Raw genomic sequence first — 21,656 nt, 5'->3', positions numbered from 1 at the left:
TCCATATCGAGGAAAGCAGGATTCCGCTTCCAGCTGCTTTCCACACTGAGGACGTGCAGGGTACGTTCTCAGGCGTTAACTGCCTTTTTTCTGAGGACGTACCCTGCACGTCCTCAGTCGTTAAGGGGTTAAACATTGTGATATCAATCTGTGGGGCCGTTAAATTGATAGGCCTGAGAAAAAAGAAAAAAAGAAAGGATGTTGACTTGAGATAAAGACAAAATAGGAAGAGTAAACATCCAGATTAGGTCTGCATAACCAGATTAGGAGGATCAAGCTGGAGCACTTATTAGTGAAAGAGCCTGCTTTAACCTATGACTCTTGAGTGGTACAACAGATGAAGAAATGAAAAGGTAAGATGAAATACCGAAGAGTATTTGAGATTAAGTATCCCTGTTTCTGTTAAAGCATCAGGACCAGAATGGATCAAAGAAGAGGCCATACGTCTAAATGTGAACTAATTCATAGAATAACAAACTGGTATAAAAGAAAAAATAAGCCTGCATAAAGTACAAAGTTATTTATTGGTTCCCTTGCCTCCTGAGGAAATCAACTCCCTGTGCTCTCCTCAAATCCCAGACTATACCACAACTCAAGAGACTGGTGTGAGTAGAAATTCAAGTCCAAAAAAAATGATTAAAAAGGCCTCCAGAATAACTGGAGTGGATAAAAAACTATTAACACAGTGTCTTTTTTTACAGAGGAGTCCAAAAGGATTACTAAGAAAATAGATTATTATCCCTGCCAAAGTAAATAGCAAGCCAAATGGATAAGGATGATATAGAAAGTGCAAAGGCACATATGATGGTGAAATCATTCACCTGAAACTCATAAATAGAACAAATAAAATAAGAAAACAAGCTTTTGTACTTGGATCTGCACTGGTCTGTAAGAGAAGTCCCATAGTACAATCTACAAAGACTTTCAGAAATAAAACTGAAAATTGAGAGGAAAGAACTTATGGAAAACTGATTCTTCGGCAATGCCTGCAAAAGCAACAGAAGACTGTTGTTAAAAATAGTTTCCATAAATGGAACCAAAGAAATACTCTGAGGTTTTATAACAAATAAGTACCCATAACCTATGCAAAGTATTGGAGCTATAGTAAATTCAAAAGAAGAGCCACAAACAGAAAACATTTGTCTGGAAGGATAAATGTAATAGCTAATGGTGGTCCTTAAAAATAGAAATATGTAAGAGAGCATCCTTCACATCTATTAGAGCCTTGAAGAACCTGATTAACTAGAGGAAAATGGGCCACACAGAATCCATCTTAAAGTAAAAGAAACCTGTTAAAGATTTAAGGTTCAAAATAGGCCATAAAGTTCCCTCTTTCTTTGGAACAAGAACAAATTGAAATAAAATATTTGATCTTGTTACAAAAACTGGAACTCTCACTTCCTAGGTTCTAAGACAAGACTGAGAGAAAAAAGGGGACTTCTGTCTTTGCAGGATCTTTCAGGAAAGCCAGAATAACTTTCACTGAAGGAAACGTCAGCCTGAGGCCCATACTGTAATCATAGAGAATTAGGATTATAATCTAGAGATTCTGGACATACTGCGACTAGGCCCTATGAAAAGGAATAAAATACCATCAACCAGAATAAATAATAATAATAATCTGGATTGGTGGTTCAAGGTAATTGAAAAAGAAAGGCTACTTGGAGTTTGTCATTGAAAAACAATAGCAGCAAACAATATGTTAATGTATTCAGGATGTTTTTACATTCAGTTGACATACTCATTTGTTACCAGACACATGAGTATACCAGCTACATGTTAAAACTACAGCTATATGAGTGCATGAATCTGTCTTTATGAGGGAAACATTCTGATATATTTAGATAAAGGTAAAAACAAAGTTATGTGGGTAATAATTGGAGTTATTTTGTCACATTATATGAATATTGTACTATGAATCTGTTTTGTTCAGTACCATCTGGTACAACAGAGTTACATAATGCAAAAGCAAATTAAATTACAGAAATAAAATATACAGCTGTGCAATAAAAGTATCAGAAAGACTCGGTTATTGAAGGCCCTGCTTAGACATGATTACATTTTTTACACAAATGGTTTGGGGATTTGTTTAAAATCCACAAATGTTTGCTGGCTTTGTTCATTCAACAAATGTACAATTGTTCATGAACATGAAGACTTCTGTTTTGGAATTTATTTTTTCCTTTATCAAAATCAAATTTGAGAGAGCAAGTTTTTTTTTTGTTTGTTTTTTTTTTTAATGTTTTTTTCAGGGCTTCAACATGCAAAAATATCTTGCAGTGTTTCCGCCACAAAAGACCACCTTATAGAAGAAAATAAACTGGTAGGCAGCAAGAGAATGGTCGGTCTTGTCTGTATAAAGCGGGGATTGAGGAAGGTAGGGGTACAAGAAATTATACATTTTATTTTATACAATAAAATAGGGCTTGACATATCCTGGGTGCCAGTGTGTCATGGCACCTAGAATATTACTTGTGGCTCCTAATGGTTTGCAGATCAGTCTATATACAACACCCTTTTTCTAGCCACTAAAGTGTGTGGATACCTTGCCAATATTTTGCTAAAATGAATTTGTAAGCCAAAGTAATAAATAGTACTGTCCCTTAGCTACTGCAGTGAAAATTCAGATTTCTAACTAGATGACGCTATGGTTATAATAATATGAAAAATCTAAAAAAAATCAATGCACGTGTCAGTTTGACCATTTTCTTACAGCAAAAAAGCGTTAAAGGACCATTAAAAACAGTAGATTTGCATAATCAACTTATACAGGTGAAACTCGAAAAATTACAATATTGTGCAAAAGTTAATTTATCTCACTAATGCAACTTTAAATGTGCAACTAATATATGAGATAGACTCATTACATGCAAAGCAAGATAGTTCAAGCCGTGATTTGTCATAATTGTGATGATTATGGCTTACAGCTCATGAAAACCCCAAATCCACAATCTCCGAAAATTAGAATATTACATGCAATCAATAAAACAAGGATTGTACATACCTGTAGAACAATTTCGGACCTCTGAAAAGTATAAGCATGAATACTGGTTGTACTCAGTACTTGGTTTGGGCCCCTTTTGCAGCAAATACTGCCTCAATGCGGCGTGGCATGGAAGCTATCAGCCTGTGGCACTGCTAAGGTGTTATGAAAGACCAGGATGCTTCAATAGCGGCCTTCAGCTCTTCTGCATTGTTCGGTCTCATGTCTCCCATCTTTCTCTTGGCAATGCCCCATAGATTCTCTATGGGGTTCAGGTCAGGCGAGTTTGCTGGCCAATCAAGCACAGTAATCCCACGGTCATTGAACAGGGTTTTGGTGCTGAAGTGCTCCAAAATCTCCTGGTAGACGGCTGCGTTGACCCTGGACTTAATGAAGCACAGTGGACCAACACCAGCAAATGACATGGCTCCCCAAATCAACACAGACTGTGGAAACTTCACACTGGACTTTAAGCATCTTACAGTGTGTGCCTCTCCATTCTTCCTCCATACTCTGGGTCCTTGGTTTCCAAATGAGATGCAAAATTTGCTCTCATCAGAAAAGAGGACTTTGGACGACTGAGCAACAGACCAGGTCTGTTTTTCTTTAGCCCAGGTAAGACGCTTCTGACGTTTGTTGTTCAGGAGTGGCTTGACAAGAGGAATACGACATTTAAAACCCATGTCCAGGATCCGTCTGTGTGTGGTGGCTCTTGTTTAAGTCCCCAACACTTTTGAATGGCCTTTTCCTGACAATCCTCTCCAGGCTGTGGTCATCCCTGCTGCTTGTGCACCTTTTTCTTCCACACTTTTCCCTTCCACATAACTTTCTATTAATGTGCTTTGATACAGCACTTTGGGAACATCCAACTTCTTTTGCAATTACCTTTTGAGGCTTTACCTCCTTATGGAGGGCGTCAATGATGGTTTTCTGCACAACTGTCAGGTCAGCAGTCTTTCCCATGATTGTGATTCCTACTGAACCAGACTGAGACCATTTAAAGGCTCAGGAACCCTTTGCAGGTGTTATGGCTTAATTAGCTGATTAGAGTGGGACATCTTGAGCCTAGAATATTGCACCTTTTCACAATATTCTAATTTTCTGAGATTGTGGATTTGGGGTTTTCATGAGCTGTAAACCATAATCATCACAATTATGACAAATCACCGCTTGAACTATATTGCTTTGCATGTAATGAGTCTATCTCATATATTAGTTTCCCCTTTTAAGTTGCATTAGTGAAATAAATTAACTTTTGCACGATATTCTAATTTTTCGAGTTTCACCTGTACATGATACAAAGACAACACAATAGCACTTAGTCTGAACTTCAAATGAGTAGCAGATTTTTTTTTCTGACAAATTTCAGTTATGTCTATTTCCACTCCCCCTGTGTCAGGTGACATCCATCAGCCAATCACAAAGCATATATGTATATTCTGTGAATTCTTGCACATGCTCAGCAGGTGCTGGTGACTCAAGAAGTGTAAATATAAAAATACTGCGCACATTTTGTTAATGGAAGTAAATTGGAAAGTTGTTTAAAATTGCATGCTCTATCTGAATCATGAAGGTTTCATTTTGACTTGAGTGTCTCTTTAAGACCATGGTTTGAAGCATTTTATGTGAATATTGTGATCTCCTCCCTAGCACAATGGAACATCAAGGGCCTTCTTCGTCCACTGAATTTCAGCCTCCAACACTAAGAACTGTAATACACAAACCTTTCACTCAGTCCAGAATCCCCCCTGATCTACCTATGCACCCTGCACCAAGAAACATTACAGACGAGGAGCTCACTGTCTTAGAGGGATGCTTACATCGCTGGAGAACAGAAGTGGAAACGGATACAAGAGGTGGTGCATAATAATTAGATTCCAGTAGAGCTTTTAAAAATGTATACCAGTATATACAGTTTGTTGTACATTTCCCATTAGCACGTGTCATTTTAGTACTGACTGTGCAAGTCTATGTATTTAACCCATCCAGTTGGGTCAAATACATAGTTAAAGTCCTTGGGAGCTGCAGAGAACTTCTGGTCCCAAGTATACATAGCCGGTGAGCCAATCAGCAACAGCAGTTACACTACAATGCCAATTCCTGCCTAGTTGGGACCAGCCATGTTGCTTGAAGCTCCTGAGGGGAGACTGTGTATTTTACCCATTTGCTGGTAATAAAAATACAGATTTGCATGGCAAGAAGTGCTAAATTTACATGGTCTTACAATTTTAGAGCATGCAACTTTTGCACTGCAATGTTCCTTTAAAGGGTAATTAAAGTCAGTATTTTATTTATGCATTAGTATTTCAACAGATATGCGTACACAAATGTTTTAAAACCAGTAACATGAAGCACTCTTGAATAATGTTTATCTTTCTTTCTTTACTGTGGCCACTTAGGAACAGATATAAACAATCCTGCTCATGTCAAACAATCACTATGCAGCATGTAGCAAGTGTCTGGGTTCTGTATTCCATGAAATGCACTCCAGTCTCTCAGGAGAGTGGGGGAAAAAAGTTTTTAGGGTTAAGAGCAGACTAAATAAAATAAGTTATTTTTTAAATTATGCATAATTAACATTTTATGGGTGGGGAATGACATTCTGCGTTTAGCCCCTTAAGGACCAGCGATGTACCCTGTACGTCACTGATCTTTCTTTTGGGATTGCGTTATTAATATCATAGTCTTGCTGCCAGAGGCGAGACCGTGTTATTTCCGGTGACAAGAATGGTCACTTGTGGCGTAATCCACGATATTATAAACAAGCAAACCCTTAATGACAGGTGGCGTACATGGTATGTTGCGGTTATTAAGGGGTTAATGTCCTTTTAATTTTAAGACTATTATTCTTAAACAGTCATTTTTGTTTGCCAATCTCTCTACCCTAAGCAAGGTCTTCATCATCACTATAGTGTGGTTACAGACCATATTCTAGTCATGTACAGATAGTCAGCAGTAAGAAATACTCAATAAGAAATTTCTGGTTTCAGAGAGTTATTGGGTGCATTTTTGCTTTCTAACTTAAAGGGACGTTACCGTAAAATGTAATTCCATATAAAGGGCCAGATTACAAGTGGAGTGGTATATAACGCTTCTGCTCGAGTGCTAACTCCGTTGGAAGTAAGCTTTTTGCACGTGTCGGGTAGCGCTCGTAATCCAAGTTGAAAATAAACTGTTTTCGCTCATGCGCTAACCCAATGCACATAAAAAGCCGAACTTATAATATTCCCCTATAGAAATTAATGTGTGGAAAAAAGCCTAACGCCCTACTCATGAGCAAACCTGATCTCATATTCCAAAGTGCGCTAACTCGAAATGAAAATATGAATATTTAACATTCCAATGTTCTATTTATTCATAAATACTTATTTCTATATATGTCTGATGTTATTTTGGTAAAATATATATCTATACCTATATATATATATATATATATATATATATATATATATATATATAGTAGATATTTGCCTGGCTTTTTTATTCTAACACCTGTGACCTCATGTCTTTGAGCCCTTATAACTTTTTTGTGCAATATTTTTTTTAAATAATTTTTATTTGATGGTGTTATGAGTGTAACTGTACTTAAAGGGACCGTCTAGGCCAAAATAAACTTTCATGATTCAGATAGAGCATGTAATTTTAAACAATTTTCCGATTTACTTTTATCACCAATTTTGCTTTGTTCTCTTGGTATTCTTAGTTGAAAGCTTAACCTAGGAGGTTCATATGCTAATTTCTTAGACCTTGAAGCCCACCTCTTTCAGATTGCATTTTAACAGTTTTTCACCACAAGAGGGTGTTAGTTCACGTATTTCATAGATAACACTGTGCTCGTGCACGAGAAGTTATCTGGGAGCAGGCACTGATTGGCTAGACTGCAAGTCTATCAAAAGAACTGAAAAGAGGGGCAGTTTGCAAAGGCTTAGATACAAGATAATCACATAGGTTAAAAGTATATTATTATAACTATGTTGGTTATGCAAAACTGGGAAATTGGTAATAAAGGGATTATCTATCTTTTAAAACAATAAAAATTCTGGTGTAGACTGTCCCTTTAATGTATTTTTGTTGTGTTTTGCTCACTTTTTTGTTTTTGTTTTGTGAAACGGTTAACCAGAGCTCTGAGGATGCGGTAATCATTCTAGCATAAATCGCAATTGTGCTCAAGTGATCGTGTTTACTTTAAACCTCCAATACGAAAGATAAACTAAACACCCACGATAAACCCCTTTTCTCCAACATAGGTGTGTCCGGTCCACGGCGTCATCCTTACTTGTGGGATATTCTCTTCCCCAACAGGAAATGGCAAAGAGCCCAGCAAAGCTGGTCACATGATCCCTCCTAGGCTCCGCCTACCCCAGTCATTCTCTTTGCCGTTGTACAGGCAACATCTCCACGGAGATGGCTTAGAGTTTTTTAGTGTTTAACTGTAGTTTTTATTATTCAATCAAGAGTTTGTTATTTTAAAATAGTGCTGGTATGTACTATTTACTCAGAAACAGAAAAGAGATGAAGATTTCTGTTTGTATGAGGAAAATGATTTTAGCACCGTAACTAAAATCCATGGCTGTTCCACACAGGACTGTTGAGAGCAATTAACTTCAGTTGGGGGAACAGTGTGCAGTCTCTTGCTGCTTGAGGTATGACACATTCTAACAAGACGATGTAATGCTGGAAGCTGTCATTTTTCCCTATGGGATCCGGTAAGCCATGTTTATTACGATGGTAAATAAGGGCTTCATAAGGGCTTATTAAGAATGTAGACTTTTCTGGGCTAAATCGATTCATTTTTAAAACATATTTAGCCTTGAGGAATCATTTTATCTGGGTATATTGATATTATAATATCGGCAGGCACTGTATTAGACACCTTATTTCTCTGGGGCTTTCCCAAAGCATAAGCAGAGCCTCATTTTCGCGCCGGTGTGGCGCACTTGTTTTTGAGAGGCATGGCATGCAGTCGCATGTGAGAGGAGCTCTGATACTTAGAAAAGGCTTTCTGAAGGCGTCATTTGGTATCGTATTCCCCTTTGGGTTTGGTTGGGTCTCAGCAAAGCAGATACCAGGGACTGTAAAGGGGTTAAAGTGTTAAAACGGCTCCGGTTCCGTTATTTTAAGGGTTAAAGCTTCCAAATTTGGTGTGCAATACTTTTAAGGCTTTAAGACACTGTGGTGAAAATTTGGTGAATTTTGTACAATTCCTTCATGTTTTTTCGCAATTGCAGTAATAAAGTGTGTTCAGTTTAAAATTTAAAGTGACAGTAACGGTTTTATTTTAAAACGTTTTTTGTACTTTATTATCAAGTTTATGCCTGTTTAACATGTCTGAACTACCAGATAGACTGTGTTCTGAATGTGGGGAAGCCAGAATTCCTGTTCATTTAAATAAATGTGATTTATGTGATAATGACAATGATGCCCAAGATGATTCCTCAAGTGAGGGGAGTAAGCATGGTACTGCATCATTCCCTCCTTCGTCTACACGAGTCTTGCCCACTCAGGAGGCCCCTAGTACATCTAGCGCGCCAATACTCCTTACTATGCAACAATTAACGGCTGTAATGGATAATTCTGTCAAAAACATTTTAGCCAAAATGAACCCTTGTCAGCGTAAGCGTGGCTGCTCTGTTTTAGTTACTGAAGAGCATGACGACGCTGATATTAATATCTCTGAAGGGCCCCTAACCCAATCTGAGGGGGCCAGGGAGGTTTTGTCTGAGGGAGAAATTACTGATTCAGGGAACATTTCTCAACAGGCTGAACCTGATGTAATTGCATTTAAATTTAAGTTGGAACATCTCCGCATTCTGCTTAAGGAGGTATTATCCACTCTGGATGATTGTGAAAAGTTGGTCATCCCAGAGAAACTATGTAAAATGGACAAGTTCCTAGAGGTGCCGGAGCTCCCAGTAGCTTTTCCTATACCCAAGCGGGTGGCGGACATTGTTAATAAAGAATGGGAAAGGCCCGGTATTCCTTTCGTCCCTCCCCCCATATTTAAAAAATTGTTTCCTATGGTCGACCCCAGAAAGGACTTATGGCAGACAGTCCCCAAGGTCGAGGGAGCGGTTTCTACTTTAAACAAACGCACCACTATACCCATAGAGGATAGTTGTGCTTTCAAAGATCCTATGGATAAAAAATTAGAAGGTTTGCTTAAAAAGATGTTTGTTCAGCAGGGTTACCTTCTACAACCAATTTCATGCATTGTCCCTGTCACTACAGCCGCTTGTTTCTGGTTTGATGAGCTGATAAAGGCGCTCGATAGTGATTCTCCTCCTTATGAGGAGATTATGGACAGAATCAATGCTCTCAAATTGGCTAATTCTTTCACCCTAGACGCCACTTTGCAATTGGCTAGGTTAGCGGCTAAGAATTCTGGGTTTGCTATTGTGGCGCGCAGAGCGCTTTGGTTGAAATCTTGGTCGGCTGATGCGTCTTCCAAGAACAAGCTACTAAACATTCCTTTCAAGGGGAAAACGCTGTTTGGCCCTGACTTGAAAGAGATTATCTCGGATATCACTGGGGGTAAGGGCCACGCCCTTCCTCAGGATCGGCCTTTCAAGGCGAAAAATAGACCTAATTTTCGTCCCTTTCGTAAAAACGGACCAGCCCAAAGTGCTACGTCCTCTAAGCAAGAGGGTAATACTTCTCAAGCCAAGCCAGCTTGGAGACCAATGCAAGGCTGGAACAAGGGAAAGCAGGCCAAGAAGCCTGCCACTGCTACCAAGACAGCATGAAATATTAGCCCCCGATCCGGGACCGGATCTGGTGGGGGGCAGACTCTCTCTCTTCGCTCAGGCTTGGGCAAGAGATGTTCTGGATCCTTGGGCGCTAGAAATAGTCTCCCAGGGTTATCTCCTGGAATTCAAGGGACTTCCCCCAAGGGGGAGGTTCCACAGGTCTCAGTTGTCTTCAGACCACATAAAAAGACAGGCGTTCTTACATTGTGTAGAAGACCTGTTAAAAATGGGAGTGATTCATCCTGTTCCAATAAGAGAACAAGGGATGGGGTTCTACTCCAATCTGTTCATAGTTCCCAAAAAAGAGGGAACGTTCAGACCAATCTTAGATCTCAAGATCTTAAACAAGTTTCTCAAGGTTCCATCTTTCAAGATGGAAACCATTCGAACTATTCTTCCTTCCATCCAGGAGGGTCAATTCATGACCACGGTGGATTTAAAGGATGCGTATCTACATATTCCTATCCACAAGGAACATCATCGGTTCCTAAGGTTTGCATTCCTGGACAAACATTACCAGTTCGTGGCGCTTCCTTTCGGATTAGCCACTGCTCCAAGGATTTTCACAAAGGTACTAGGGTCCCTTCTAGCGGTGCTAAGACCAAGGGGCATTGCAGTAGTACCTTACCTGGACGACATTCTGATTCAAGCGTCGTCCCTTCCTCAAGCAAAGGCTCACACGGACATTGTCCTGGCCTTTCTCAGATCTCACGGCTGGAAAGTGAACGTGGAAAAGAGTTCTCTATCCCCGTCAACAAGGGTTCCCTTCTTGGGAACAATTATAGACTCCTTAGAAATGAGGATCTTTCTAACAGAGGCCAGAAAAACAAAACTTCTAGACTCTTGTCGGATACTTCATTCCGTTCCTCTTCCTTCCATAGCTCAGTGCATGGAAGTGATCGGGTTGATGGTAGCGGCGATGGACATAGTTCCTTTTGCGCGCATTCATCTAAGACCATTACAACTGTGCATGCTCAGTCAGTGGAATGGGGACTATACAGACTTGTCTCCGAAGATACAAGTAAATCAGAGGACCAGAGACTCACTCCGTTGGTGGCTGTCCCTGGACAATCTGTCTCAAGGGATGACGTTCCGCAGACCAGAGTGGGTCATTGTCACGACCGACGCCAGTCTGATGGGCTGGGGCGCGGTCTGGGGATCCCTGAAAGCTCAGGGTCTTTGGTCTCGGGAAGAATCTCTTCTACCGATAAATATTCTGGAACTGAGAGCGATATTCAATGCTCTCAAGGCCTGGCCTCGGCTAGCGAGGACCAAGTTCATACGGTTTCAATCAGACAACATGACAACTGTTGCGTACATCAACCATCAGGGGGGAACAAGGAGTTCCCTAGCGATGGAAGAAGTGACCAAAATCATTCTATGGGCGGAGTCTCACTCCTGCCACCTGTCTGCTATCCACATCCCAGGAGTGGAAAATTGGGAAGCGGATTTTCTGAGTCGTCAGACATTGCATCCGGGGGAGTGGGAACTCCATCCGGAAATCTTTGCCCAAGTCACTCACCTGTGGGGCATTCCAGACATGGATCTGATGGCCTCTCGTCAGAACTTCAAAGTTCCTTGCTACGGGGCCAGATCCAGGGATCCCAAGGCGGCTCTAGTGGATGCACTAGTAGCACCTTGGACCTTCAAACTAGCTTATGTGTTCCCGCCATTTCCTCTCATCCCCAGGCTGGTAGCCAGGATCAATCAGGAGAGGGCGTCGGTGATCTTGATAGCTCCTGCGTGGCCACGCAGGACTTGGTATGCAGATCTGGTGAATATGTCATCGGCTCCACCTTGGAAGCTACCTTTGAGACGAGACCTTCTTGTTCAGGGTCCGTTCGAACATCCGAATCTGGTTTCACTCCAGCTGACTGCTTGGAGATTGAACGCTTGATTTTATCGAAGCGAGGATTCTCAGATTCTGTTATCGATACTCTTGTTCAGGCCAGAAAGCCTGTAACTAGAAAGATTTACCACAAAATTTGGAAAAAATATATCTGTTGGTGTGAATCTAAAGGATTCCCTTGGGATAAGGTTAAGATTCCTAGGATTCTATCCTTCCTTCAAGAAGGATTGGAAAAAGGATTATCTGCAAGTTCCCTGAAGGGACAGATTTCTGCCTTGTCGGTATTACTTCACAAAAAGCTGGCAGCTGTGCCAGATGTTCAAGCCTTTGTTCAGGCTCTGGTTAGAATCAAGCCTGTTTACAAACCTTTGACTCCTCCTTGGAGTCTCAATTTAGTTCTTTCAGTTCTTCAGGGGGTTCCGTTTGAACCCTTACATTCCGTTGATATTAAGTTATTATCTTGGAAAGTTTTGTTTTTAGTTGCGATTTCTTCTGCTAGAAGAGTCTCAGAATTATCTGCTCTGCAGTGTTCTCCTCCTTATCTGGTGTTCCATGCAGATAAGGTGGTTTTACGTACTAAACCTGGTTTTCTTCCAAAAGTTGTTTCTAACAAAAACATTAACCAGGAGATTATCGTACCTTCTCTGTGTCCGAAACCAGTTTCAAAGAAGGAACGTTTGTTGCACAATTTGGATGTTGTTCGCGCTCTAAAATTCTATTTAGATGCTACAAAGGATTTTAGACAAACATCTTCCTTGTTTGTTGTTTATTCAGGTAAAAGGAGAGGTCAAAAAGCAACTTCTACCTCTCTCTCTTTTTGGATTAAAAGCATCATCAGATTGGCTTACGAGACTGCCGGACGGCAGCCTCCCGAAAGAATCACAGCTCATTCCACTAGGGCTGTGGCTTCCACATGGGCCTTCAAGAACGAGGCTTCTGTTGATCAGATATGTAGGGCAGCGACTTGGTCTTCACTGCACACTTTTACCAAATTTTACAAGTTTGATACTTTTGCTTCTTCTGAGGCTATTTTTGGGAGAAAGGTTTTGCAAGCCGTGGTGCCTTCCATTTAGGTGACCTGATTTGCTCCCTCCCTTCATCCGTGTCCTAAAGCTTTGGTATTGGTTCCCACAAGTAAGGATGACGCCGTGGACCGGACACACCTATGTTGGAGAAAACAGAATTTATGTTTACCTGATAAATTTCTTTCTCCAACGGTGTGTCCGGTCCACGGCCCGCCCTGGTTTTTTAATCAGGTCTGATAATTTATTTTCTTTAACTACAGTCACCACGGTACCATATGGTTTCTCCTATGCAAATATTCCTCCTTAACGTCGGTCGAATGACTGGGGTAGGCGGAGCCTAGGAGGGATCATGTGACCAGCTTTGCTGGGCTCTTTGCCATTTCCTGTTGGGGAAGAGAATATCCCACAAGTAAGGATGACGCCGTGGACCGGACACACCGTTGGAGAAAGAAATTTATCAGGTAAACATAAATTCTGTTTTTGCTTGCGAGTAACTGTTAACGTGCCACTGGTAATTTAGCCCAAAATGTTCAATTGTGTGTAGTAAAATATCTAACCCTGTAGCATTTTGATTACTTAATCGGTGTGGGAGCTAATTTATATCAGTTTCCCGTTTGCTACAAAAGATACATGCTGAAGATGCTTTTCAAGTGGTATGTCCATGAATTGCAAAACAATGCACATTTTGCAAATAAAATGGCAGTTTTGAAAGGGATACATTTTTTTTATTTTTTATGTAGATTGTTTTCAATGCAAAATCATATTTATACTATGCAAATATAAAACAATATTTTAATGTCCTGAGCAAGAATGTTTTCTATTATGCTTTACCTTTTTTTTGCTTAAAGTGATGGTAAAGTCAGAGCTTTAACTTTTTACAAAATTATAGTATGTGTATAAAATAACATAATAGCACCCTTTCAATAAATGTACAGTACCTGCAAGTTGTCATATATCACTATGTAACATCGCTGTCAGTCAATTTTAAAAGACGTCCTTTAGCCGCTATTGTGTTTTTTTATTGCGTATCACTGCTCCCTCCAATATATGCCAGCTCCGTGTGCGCATGAGATTTGCGCTATATCTGTATGTCATGTGAGACTCTTCACAGACTCTGTGTGTGTTCCCGATGGATTTGCGCATGCATAGTATTCAGAAAGTGGAGTCCCGATGACGTCTGGCTAAACAGTAAATCGGAGATTCATTCTCGATTCACTGTTTGCCTTGGAAGAGTGCCAAAATAGCGGACAATTATAAAAGTCTAAGATACGTGTTTTGATTGTAAAAGTAAGTTAATCCTAGAAATAGATTGATATTGTTTAAAAATCTAAGTTAGCAAAGGTATAAAGTTATGAAACAATGTCATGATTTTTACTTTAAACAAATTGTAATAAAATAAATCAATTACAGAATAGCAATTATTTGTAATTGTATTATATATATGATTTGCCGCCAATTTAAACAAGTAAACAGTAGATCTTGTGATCCGCTGTTTACTTGGTTGACTAAACTACAGAGCATGCACATTTTAATACTGTTTCTTGGGAGCGTGCAACAACTATGACATATAGAGAGGGTGGGAACGCTCTATACGTCTCTCAGAAGCCGAACTGAAACCATGAGGGGCAGAGTAAAGAATTAATAACCACAGTGTCGTTAGTGTTGTTAAAAAACATTTTTTACAAAGAATTCTAATAATTTTTAAACATAAAATAAGTGGTTATGCTTTACAAAGTCTGCTTAAAGCAGTAGATAGTGGGAATTTATATATAGCTTACCATCAGTTTAATCCTTTGCAGAAAAAAAAAAAACTTTGTTAAATAGAATTTTCAGTGTGCAATTAATTTACAGCTTAGAGTAGCGCTGGGTCACACCTGGAGACTTCTTTCGTTTAACTAAAAACTATACAATTTAGTCAAACAATTTTTATTAACAACTATTTTATTGCAGTTTGTCGCATGCAAATATTTTTACAATATAACTTAGAATAAAAAGCCATTTTTTTTACTTTTTTTTTTTTTTTTTTTAGATTTGCAAGAAAGTATAGGCAGAATACACCGAACTATCGAGCTAATGTACTCCGACAAACTGATGACCCAAGTGAGTAAAGTTGCTTTTTTTATTTAGTCAACTTCTTTTAGGGCATGCAATTTTAAACAACTTTCCAATTTATTTTTATCATCAAATTTGCTTTGATCTCTTCGTATTCTTTGTTAAAATCTAAACCTTGGTAGGCTCATATGCTAATTTCTAAGCCCTTGAAGGCTGCCTCTTATCTCAGTGAGTATTGACAGTTTTTCACAGCTAGACAGCGCTGGTTCATGTGTGCAATATAGATAATATTGTGCTTACTCCCGTGGAGTTATTTGAGTCAGCACTGATTGGCTTAAATGCAAATCTGTCAAAATAACTGAAATAAGGGGGCAGTCTGCAGAAGCTTAGATAGAAGATAATCAGAGAGGTAAAAAGTTTGTCAAAGTCTAAAATAATAAAGAAGTTTGATTTCTTATTGAGTCTTATAGTTGAATGGGTTAGATGTGCCTCAGCCATACAAAATAGTTCTGTGTATCACAATTTGGAAGCAGTGTATATAAAATAAACACATTCTCTCAAGTGCATTATTACTAATATGTATGTATACCATGAAAAATGAATCCTCAAATTCCTCTTGTTTTTGTGTAAAAATATTGCTTGATCTTTGCTCCCTGGGAGGCCAAAAAGCAAATTATACAACCTGCAAATGCCACAAATCATATAGCTGGTTCAAGCAATTTGCAGCAGTGTTTGCTTTTTGGCCTCTCTAGGGAATGTAGGACAAATCACAATTTTACACAATCAAAAAGGGTTTAGTTTTCAAAATATTTATCAGGAGCTCAAAACATCATGTGCCAGGGATTAAGCTTGCTCACTGAGTCATGTTTTTTTTTTCATTCCCTGATTTATTGCCAGAAAAAAAACATCATCTTTAGGAAAATGGAAGAGGCACCATACAAATGTATTTATATATGTCATATTTTAGTGCCTTTCTTTTAAAGTGTAATTATACATGAAATCCCTAAAATATCTTTTATTCTACCTAGTTTTCCTGTATTTTACAGTTGCATATTGTGCATTCTCCACTCTCAAGAGCAAGGCCGCCACTAGAAATTTTGGGGTCCCTTACTTAACCATTGATCAGCCCCCCCTTTGACATGTGCAATTTTTGACCAAGTGACTAAAACATATATGCACTTTATTCTTAAGTGTAGTCAAACTTGGAAATGTTGTAAAGGTAGTAACACAGAAACACACAGACACACTCATACACTGAAACACTCACACATAAGGATTCACATATAGACACTCTAGCAGACACGCAAAGAAACACACTCAGACACAGACAATCAGCACTTGTTTACATTGACCTGACAAGCAATGAGGTAGATTACAGTTTTGTCAAAAAAGGAGATTTACAAGACAAAATATGTTTGTCACGGATACCAGGCTGCCAAGATTAAACCTCCACCCCCTACTACCTAGCGCCCTCCATTTTCTCACTGCATCTGGAGTTTTGAGAGCATTTGTAATCTCCCAGACATTTGGTTTACTTGTTGTGTGTCCCTTACATCCTCACTGAAGAGCTGATCTTTGACCGCCCAGCCCCTACCCGGCCAGCCACGCCTCCCAGAATAACCGCTAACATCCACACCAGGTCGTTCCAGCTACCCTTTACCCTAGAGCTCCGCTCTTTTGGGGATTGGTACCCCCTAGGGAGGGCAAGAGGTGGGGTGATTACCGGAGGGGAGCTCTCTTGGGAACTGGGGGTTCCAGACCCCCCTACAACTCCTATTTCCCTTTGGCCTTCCCGGTGTACATAGTTCACTCGTAGCTCCGGCCCCATGGATCACATCGCTTTTTGGACTGTAGCATCTGGAGACCAAGGGCTTTTCAACGACACCCTGGAAGTGCCGCCGCTCCCCCAAAATCACCCCGTAATAGCCACCTTTGTACCACTGGGACTTTATAAGACAATGGACACTGGGGGGCGCCAGCCTGTCTGGAATGGCGGGAGATCTGAGGGTCTGATAAGACTCCTTATCAAGATGAGTTGGTGTATAAAAGAAGTGTGTTTGAGGGGGCGGAGCCAACTACCGAAGAGACCAGACGTGTTTCTGTACAGCTCCTGGCTCTCAGATATATCTTTTTGGCTTAATCAATCAAGTCTTGAATTCCTTTTTCTATGCTAAAAACCTCAGATACATTCTTAATGTACCAAAAGAAACAGAAATACACAATTTTTTAGTATATGCAGACAACATACGCTCCTAAGCGAAGCCATGCGATTAGAACCACTACCCCGCATACTGGATTCCTTTAGCAATCGTAAGACAGTTAAACCACTGACCTGGGCTAAAACAAATATAGCTAATCGGTACCTCCACCATGGAAGTATTAGAAGCTTGGGAACAACGTACCCACCAGCTTCTAGATCTACACTTCCAGAGCCTCAGAGAAAGCTTCACATCTATATTTTCCTCCCTAATATGGCCACCAAAAAATGATGCGGGTAGCACTGGCCCTACAAGCATACACAATACAGGAGAACCCAAGTATCCCCTTAGACAGAGGGACATTGAACCTTATGCACTGCAATCTCGGACGAACTCCAGGCATCATCCTTCTATTGTACGGAGACATAACAGTGGATTATGAAGCTTTCATTTCCCCTGCGCTAGCGGACACAACACCTGCAAACCCGTACACACAGCAAAACTCTTCTTACTTGGTCCGTTACCAAGAAACCGCTTCTAAGTATAGAGATCATTTGAAGAAGACCGCACAACTTACTCTCCCAACGGAGAAATTCTCCTGCATAAAGAGCGTTGTTAACCCTTAAGGAGGATTTCAATTCACTTTTGACATCTCCATAAGACGTCCCAAGGGCTGGAGACATCTGGGACTTTTGAAACTACTCACTTAGCCCTGATCTTTCATGGAACCCAGCTACTTCAGGTTGAGAAATTTACCGTTGAGATATGCTTTATCCCTGACACACTTTGAAGTAGGCTAAATAAGGAGTTTGGGCTCTGGAGACTGATCATATGCCTTTAACATCAAGCAATCTGAGTCAGTAATTATATGTTCACAGTTCATTTTTTTTTACTTTTTATATGTTCATTGTTGAGAGTTTTCCAATTTTTCTGAGTATGCATTACAGTTTATGCATGACAAAGCTATATCTGAACTAAACAATATTGGTTGATATGGTTCACTTAGCTGTATCTCACTACTGTTTCCTCATTATTTATACATTATATTTCTAATGTTAATTCATAAGTAGCCATATTATGTCTCTGAGGTTTTTATACATTTTAAAACCCCATAGGTTCCTCTAGAATGTATGCCCTTTTCTAAGCAGATATTAAATACTAGTTTGCTACAATATAGAGCTTTTTACAGAATTATGCTACGCTATACAACCCTGGTGTACATATAAACTTGTACACACACTCCTTCAACTACTGAGCTCAACATATCGAAACTATATTACCACTCTTTTTACTCTGTAAAACCAGAAAGTGCTCTATTATAGTTATATAATCTGAGGGAGATTCCTATTCTTGCCTAATGGCTCTCTATAATGTAAAATTTTACTATCTCGGTTGATACAACATACTTGTGTAGCACGGATATAGTTTGTTCTGAGGGTTTGTGATATATATCATAAGCCATAGTTAATGCTACTGTTTCAGAAAATACAGCTACCATTCCACTTTCATAATTGTTATTGTGTTTATCCTTATAGTTTGGTATTCACCTTTAATAGAGTTCTCTGTTGTAGCTAACCTTACCTGTAGGTTAGCACTAACAATCCTTTATTAGCTAAAGGATGACAGGCTGCCAGCGGCCGGGGCAGCAAGATATTTCATCCTAAACTACATTTATGGAGGCCAACGCTCTGGATTTTAACTTTTATTAAAGAGCTCGGGAAATACTCATGGTATATATCTCAGACATAATTGGCTAGCTTTTAGACATTACCCTCATAATAATCGCCAATAATTCACTATATATATATAGCACACTCCTAAAAGTGAATCCACCCTCCTGGGTCATCAGCCTGGGTGCAGAAAGGAAATGAATATAGTAGCAAACAAATGCACTCTCAGGTCGTCTTAGTAGTGAGTCAAAAACCAAAATTTATTGACGTTTCGGGGTTCACACAGACCCCTTCATCAGAATAAAGAAAAAGTGTCACATTACAATCTTAAATAGTGTTACAACAAACAAAAATCACCTGTGTACATCAATTAAGTTCCTATGTTCCACAGTGGAACTCACGCCTGGTGTTCCACTGAAACCGGAAGTGTAATAACTTCCGATTTATCAGTGTCATTCTATACAAAAGAATATTGCACAAAATAATCATACCATAATCATAATTCCCTTCTGTGTAGTGTTATACATCATTATAGAGGGATTCCTACTCGTAGTTGGAACTCATGTATGCATACCGAAAGTGACATCACTTCCTGTTTTACGAAAAAATCCAGTTTGAGATAGATTTTACGGCAAACAGTGTATTTTCTAACCATCAAAACAATAGTGTTATTTAGTGGTGTGTGGTTTCTCTACTTTTCCTCCTATGTTAGCAATGATATGTGTTTGGAATGCATGTGAGCGTTCCTTTAAACCGGAAGTGATATCACTTCCGGTTTGGCTGAAGATGACACTAAACAGCTCCCTTAGCCAGTGTACTAAAATTACTATAGTAATTAATATGTAACATCCGTACATATTATACCTCTCTCAAATGTCACCCTTAAAGGGACATTAAACACTAAATACATGCTAGACAGAATGATACATTCAAAGAAAAGATTAATCCATGAGTAACATGTAGATGTATTTTTTAAAGTTTCATTAGTTGTTTAAAAAGTGACAAAATAAGTGTAAAGTTCTAGTGTCTATAAAACACTGGGAGCTGCCATGTTGTAACTTGTGTTACCTTCTCTGCTGTGGCCAATTAGAGACAGTTATACATAGGTCATTAGAGTGTGCAGCCAATGGTTGTGATGGATTTAACAGAGTTCTGCACTTCCATTTCTAACAGGAACTGAAAAGCTCACAATTTCAGAATGGAATTACAGGCAAAGAGAACAAAATAAATAATGAAAGTATATTGCAGATCTGTTTTATATATACAATTTATCATTTTATATTACCATCTCAAAGTGTTTAATGTCCCTTTAATCAACTAACTATATGTGCTATAGTGAGAAATCTTAGTGTTTCAACAGTTGTGTGTGCTATCATAGCTACCTGGGTTGTCATGGTTACCCATTTAGGTAGCATAAATTAATATCACTGTTATGTAGCTCTTTTTTATACTATGTACACATCTTGTGGTAGAGTATGTCACTTATATCCAGTAACATTGTGAATTTACCCTCTATCATTGTGAAAAAATAAAACATCTAAGCAAATACAAAGTATTACATTACCATACTATGCAAAACAGGATATAGTCATTTTAGCACACGGTCATCCCTAAATAATCATCTCTTGCTCAATTGGTACTATATATGGAGGGTAAACCAAGGTGAACCAGATGGTCCTTATCATACCAACATTATAAAATTAGAATACTGTGTCATTATTATATTAGCAACCACTAAATAATATTAAGCCGGCCAGAGTGATGGGTATTAGAACTTACTCCCCCATCTTTTTGTCATATAGGGGTCTAAGTATCATCATACCCCAAGTTATTTCGTTCCAGCTGAATTACATACAATTAATGCGTATTTAGTCATCATTATCATCACTCCTGTGACTAGACTTAAGCAAAAAAGCAAGGAACTTAAAAATGTAAAAATTAAAAACAATCGGAGTATATGTTCTGTAAATCCTTAGGGAGCCTATAGTCTCCCTCCATTGTTAGTTTCATCAGACAGTATTTAGGCAGGACCTGAATGTAGCTAAATCATACCGCCCCTTTGTTACTCGGAATAGGCTATTAGGGGGCATAGACTTTTTGAGTGACTCATGCTCTTACAGGGGTAGGGGGTAGAGGAATGAACAGGATCCACCAACGTGAGGTCCCGTTCATACCCGCCCAAGCAGACCAGGATAAGGAGAAAACGCACACCAAAAGGTGTGCCGTCATCTCATCTTCCTGCTGTAACCATCCTTTCGGAGACCAGGCACCCCAGGTGTGTATCTAGTGCCATCACCTAAATGATTGCCTTAAAACCCGGTACCGAATTGAGTCCCCAGGGTTGTATAGTTCCCAAACGGAAGATCCACTCTGCCTCTCGTCTGAGGAGCATCTTGTCACGGTCCCCTCCTCTATCCGGTTTAGGGATATGATCAATTAGTATGATACTGATGGATGCTACAGGATGCAATTTCATCAGACAGTGCCGTGCCACTGGTTCATCGGAATATGACTTGCTGGTGAGCCTTGACGTCAATAATTTATATACAATTATTCCCCATGAGAAGGGACTAGAAGCAATTAAAGAACATCTATTAAAATTTGAAGAATATAGCGGTCCACCAATTGAATTTGTCCTATCCCTGATTGAATTATGTCTTAAGAGAAACTACTTCCGATTCGAATATTGTTATTATGTTCAGCTCACAGGAATGGTCATGGGCTCTAATATGGCCCCGGCCTATGCCAACACCTTTATGTCCGCATTTGAGAAACAACACCTATGGTCACACCCTGAACCCTCCATCATCTTTTATAAACAATTTATAGATTACATCATTTTGATCTGGAGAGGGGGTAGGAACACATTAGATACATGGTTCAATAAAATCAACACTACAGAGTCCACAGTGAGATTTAAAATTAATGTGGAGGAACATAATATACACTTTCTGGATGTTTCTATTTTCATCACAGGGAATAATTTAGGAACAACTCTATATACACTAAGCCCACCGACAGTAACTCCCTACTAAGGGCAGAAAGATGCAATTTTCCGTCATTATTTAACCCCTTAGTGACCAGAGCACTTTTCCATTTTCTGTCCGTTTGGGACCAAGGCTATTTTTACATT

General features: G+C 39.4%; 1 protein-coding gene across 2 annotated transcripts in view; it reads left to right on the top strand.

The window, feature by feature from the left end:
• The window catches only part of USP25 (ubiquitin specific peptidase 25), a 458,760-nt gene that overhangs the window by 304,483 nt on the left and 132,621 nt on the right, over positions 1–21,656 (top strand). For both annotated transcript variants that reach the window (XM_053706014.1, XM_053706013.1), the window contains exons 14-15: positions 4,634–4,839; positions 14,633–14,703. In XM_053706014.1, coding sequence (XP_053561989.1) covers positions 4,634–4,839; positions 14,633–14,703 — 277 coding nt within the window. The remainder of the gene's footprint in view (positions 1–4,633; positions 4,840–14,632; positions 14,704–21,656) is intronic.

Source organism: Bombina bombina, chromosome 3 (assembly GCF_027579735.1).
Source record: "Bombina bombina isolate aBomBom1 chromosome 3, aBomBom1.pri, whole genome shotgun sequence".
Lineage (NCBI taxonomy): Eukaryota > Metazoa > Chordata > Amphibia > Anura > Bombinatoridae > Bombina > Bombina bombina.
This window is presented reverse-complemented; position numbering and strand designations above follow the sequence as displayed.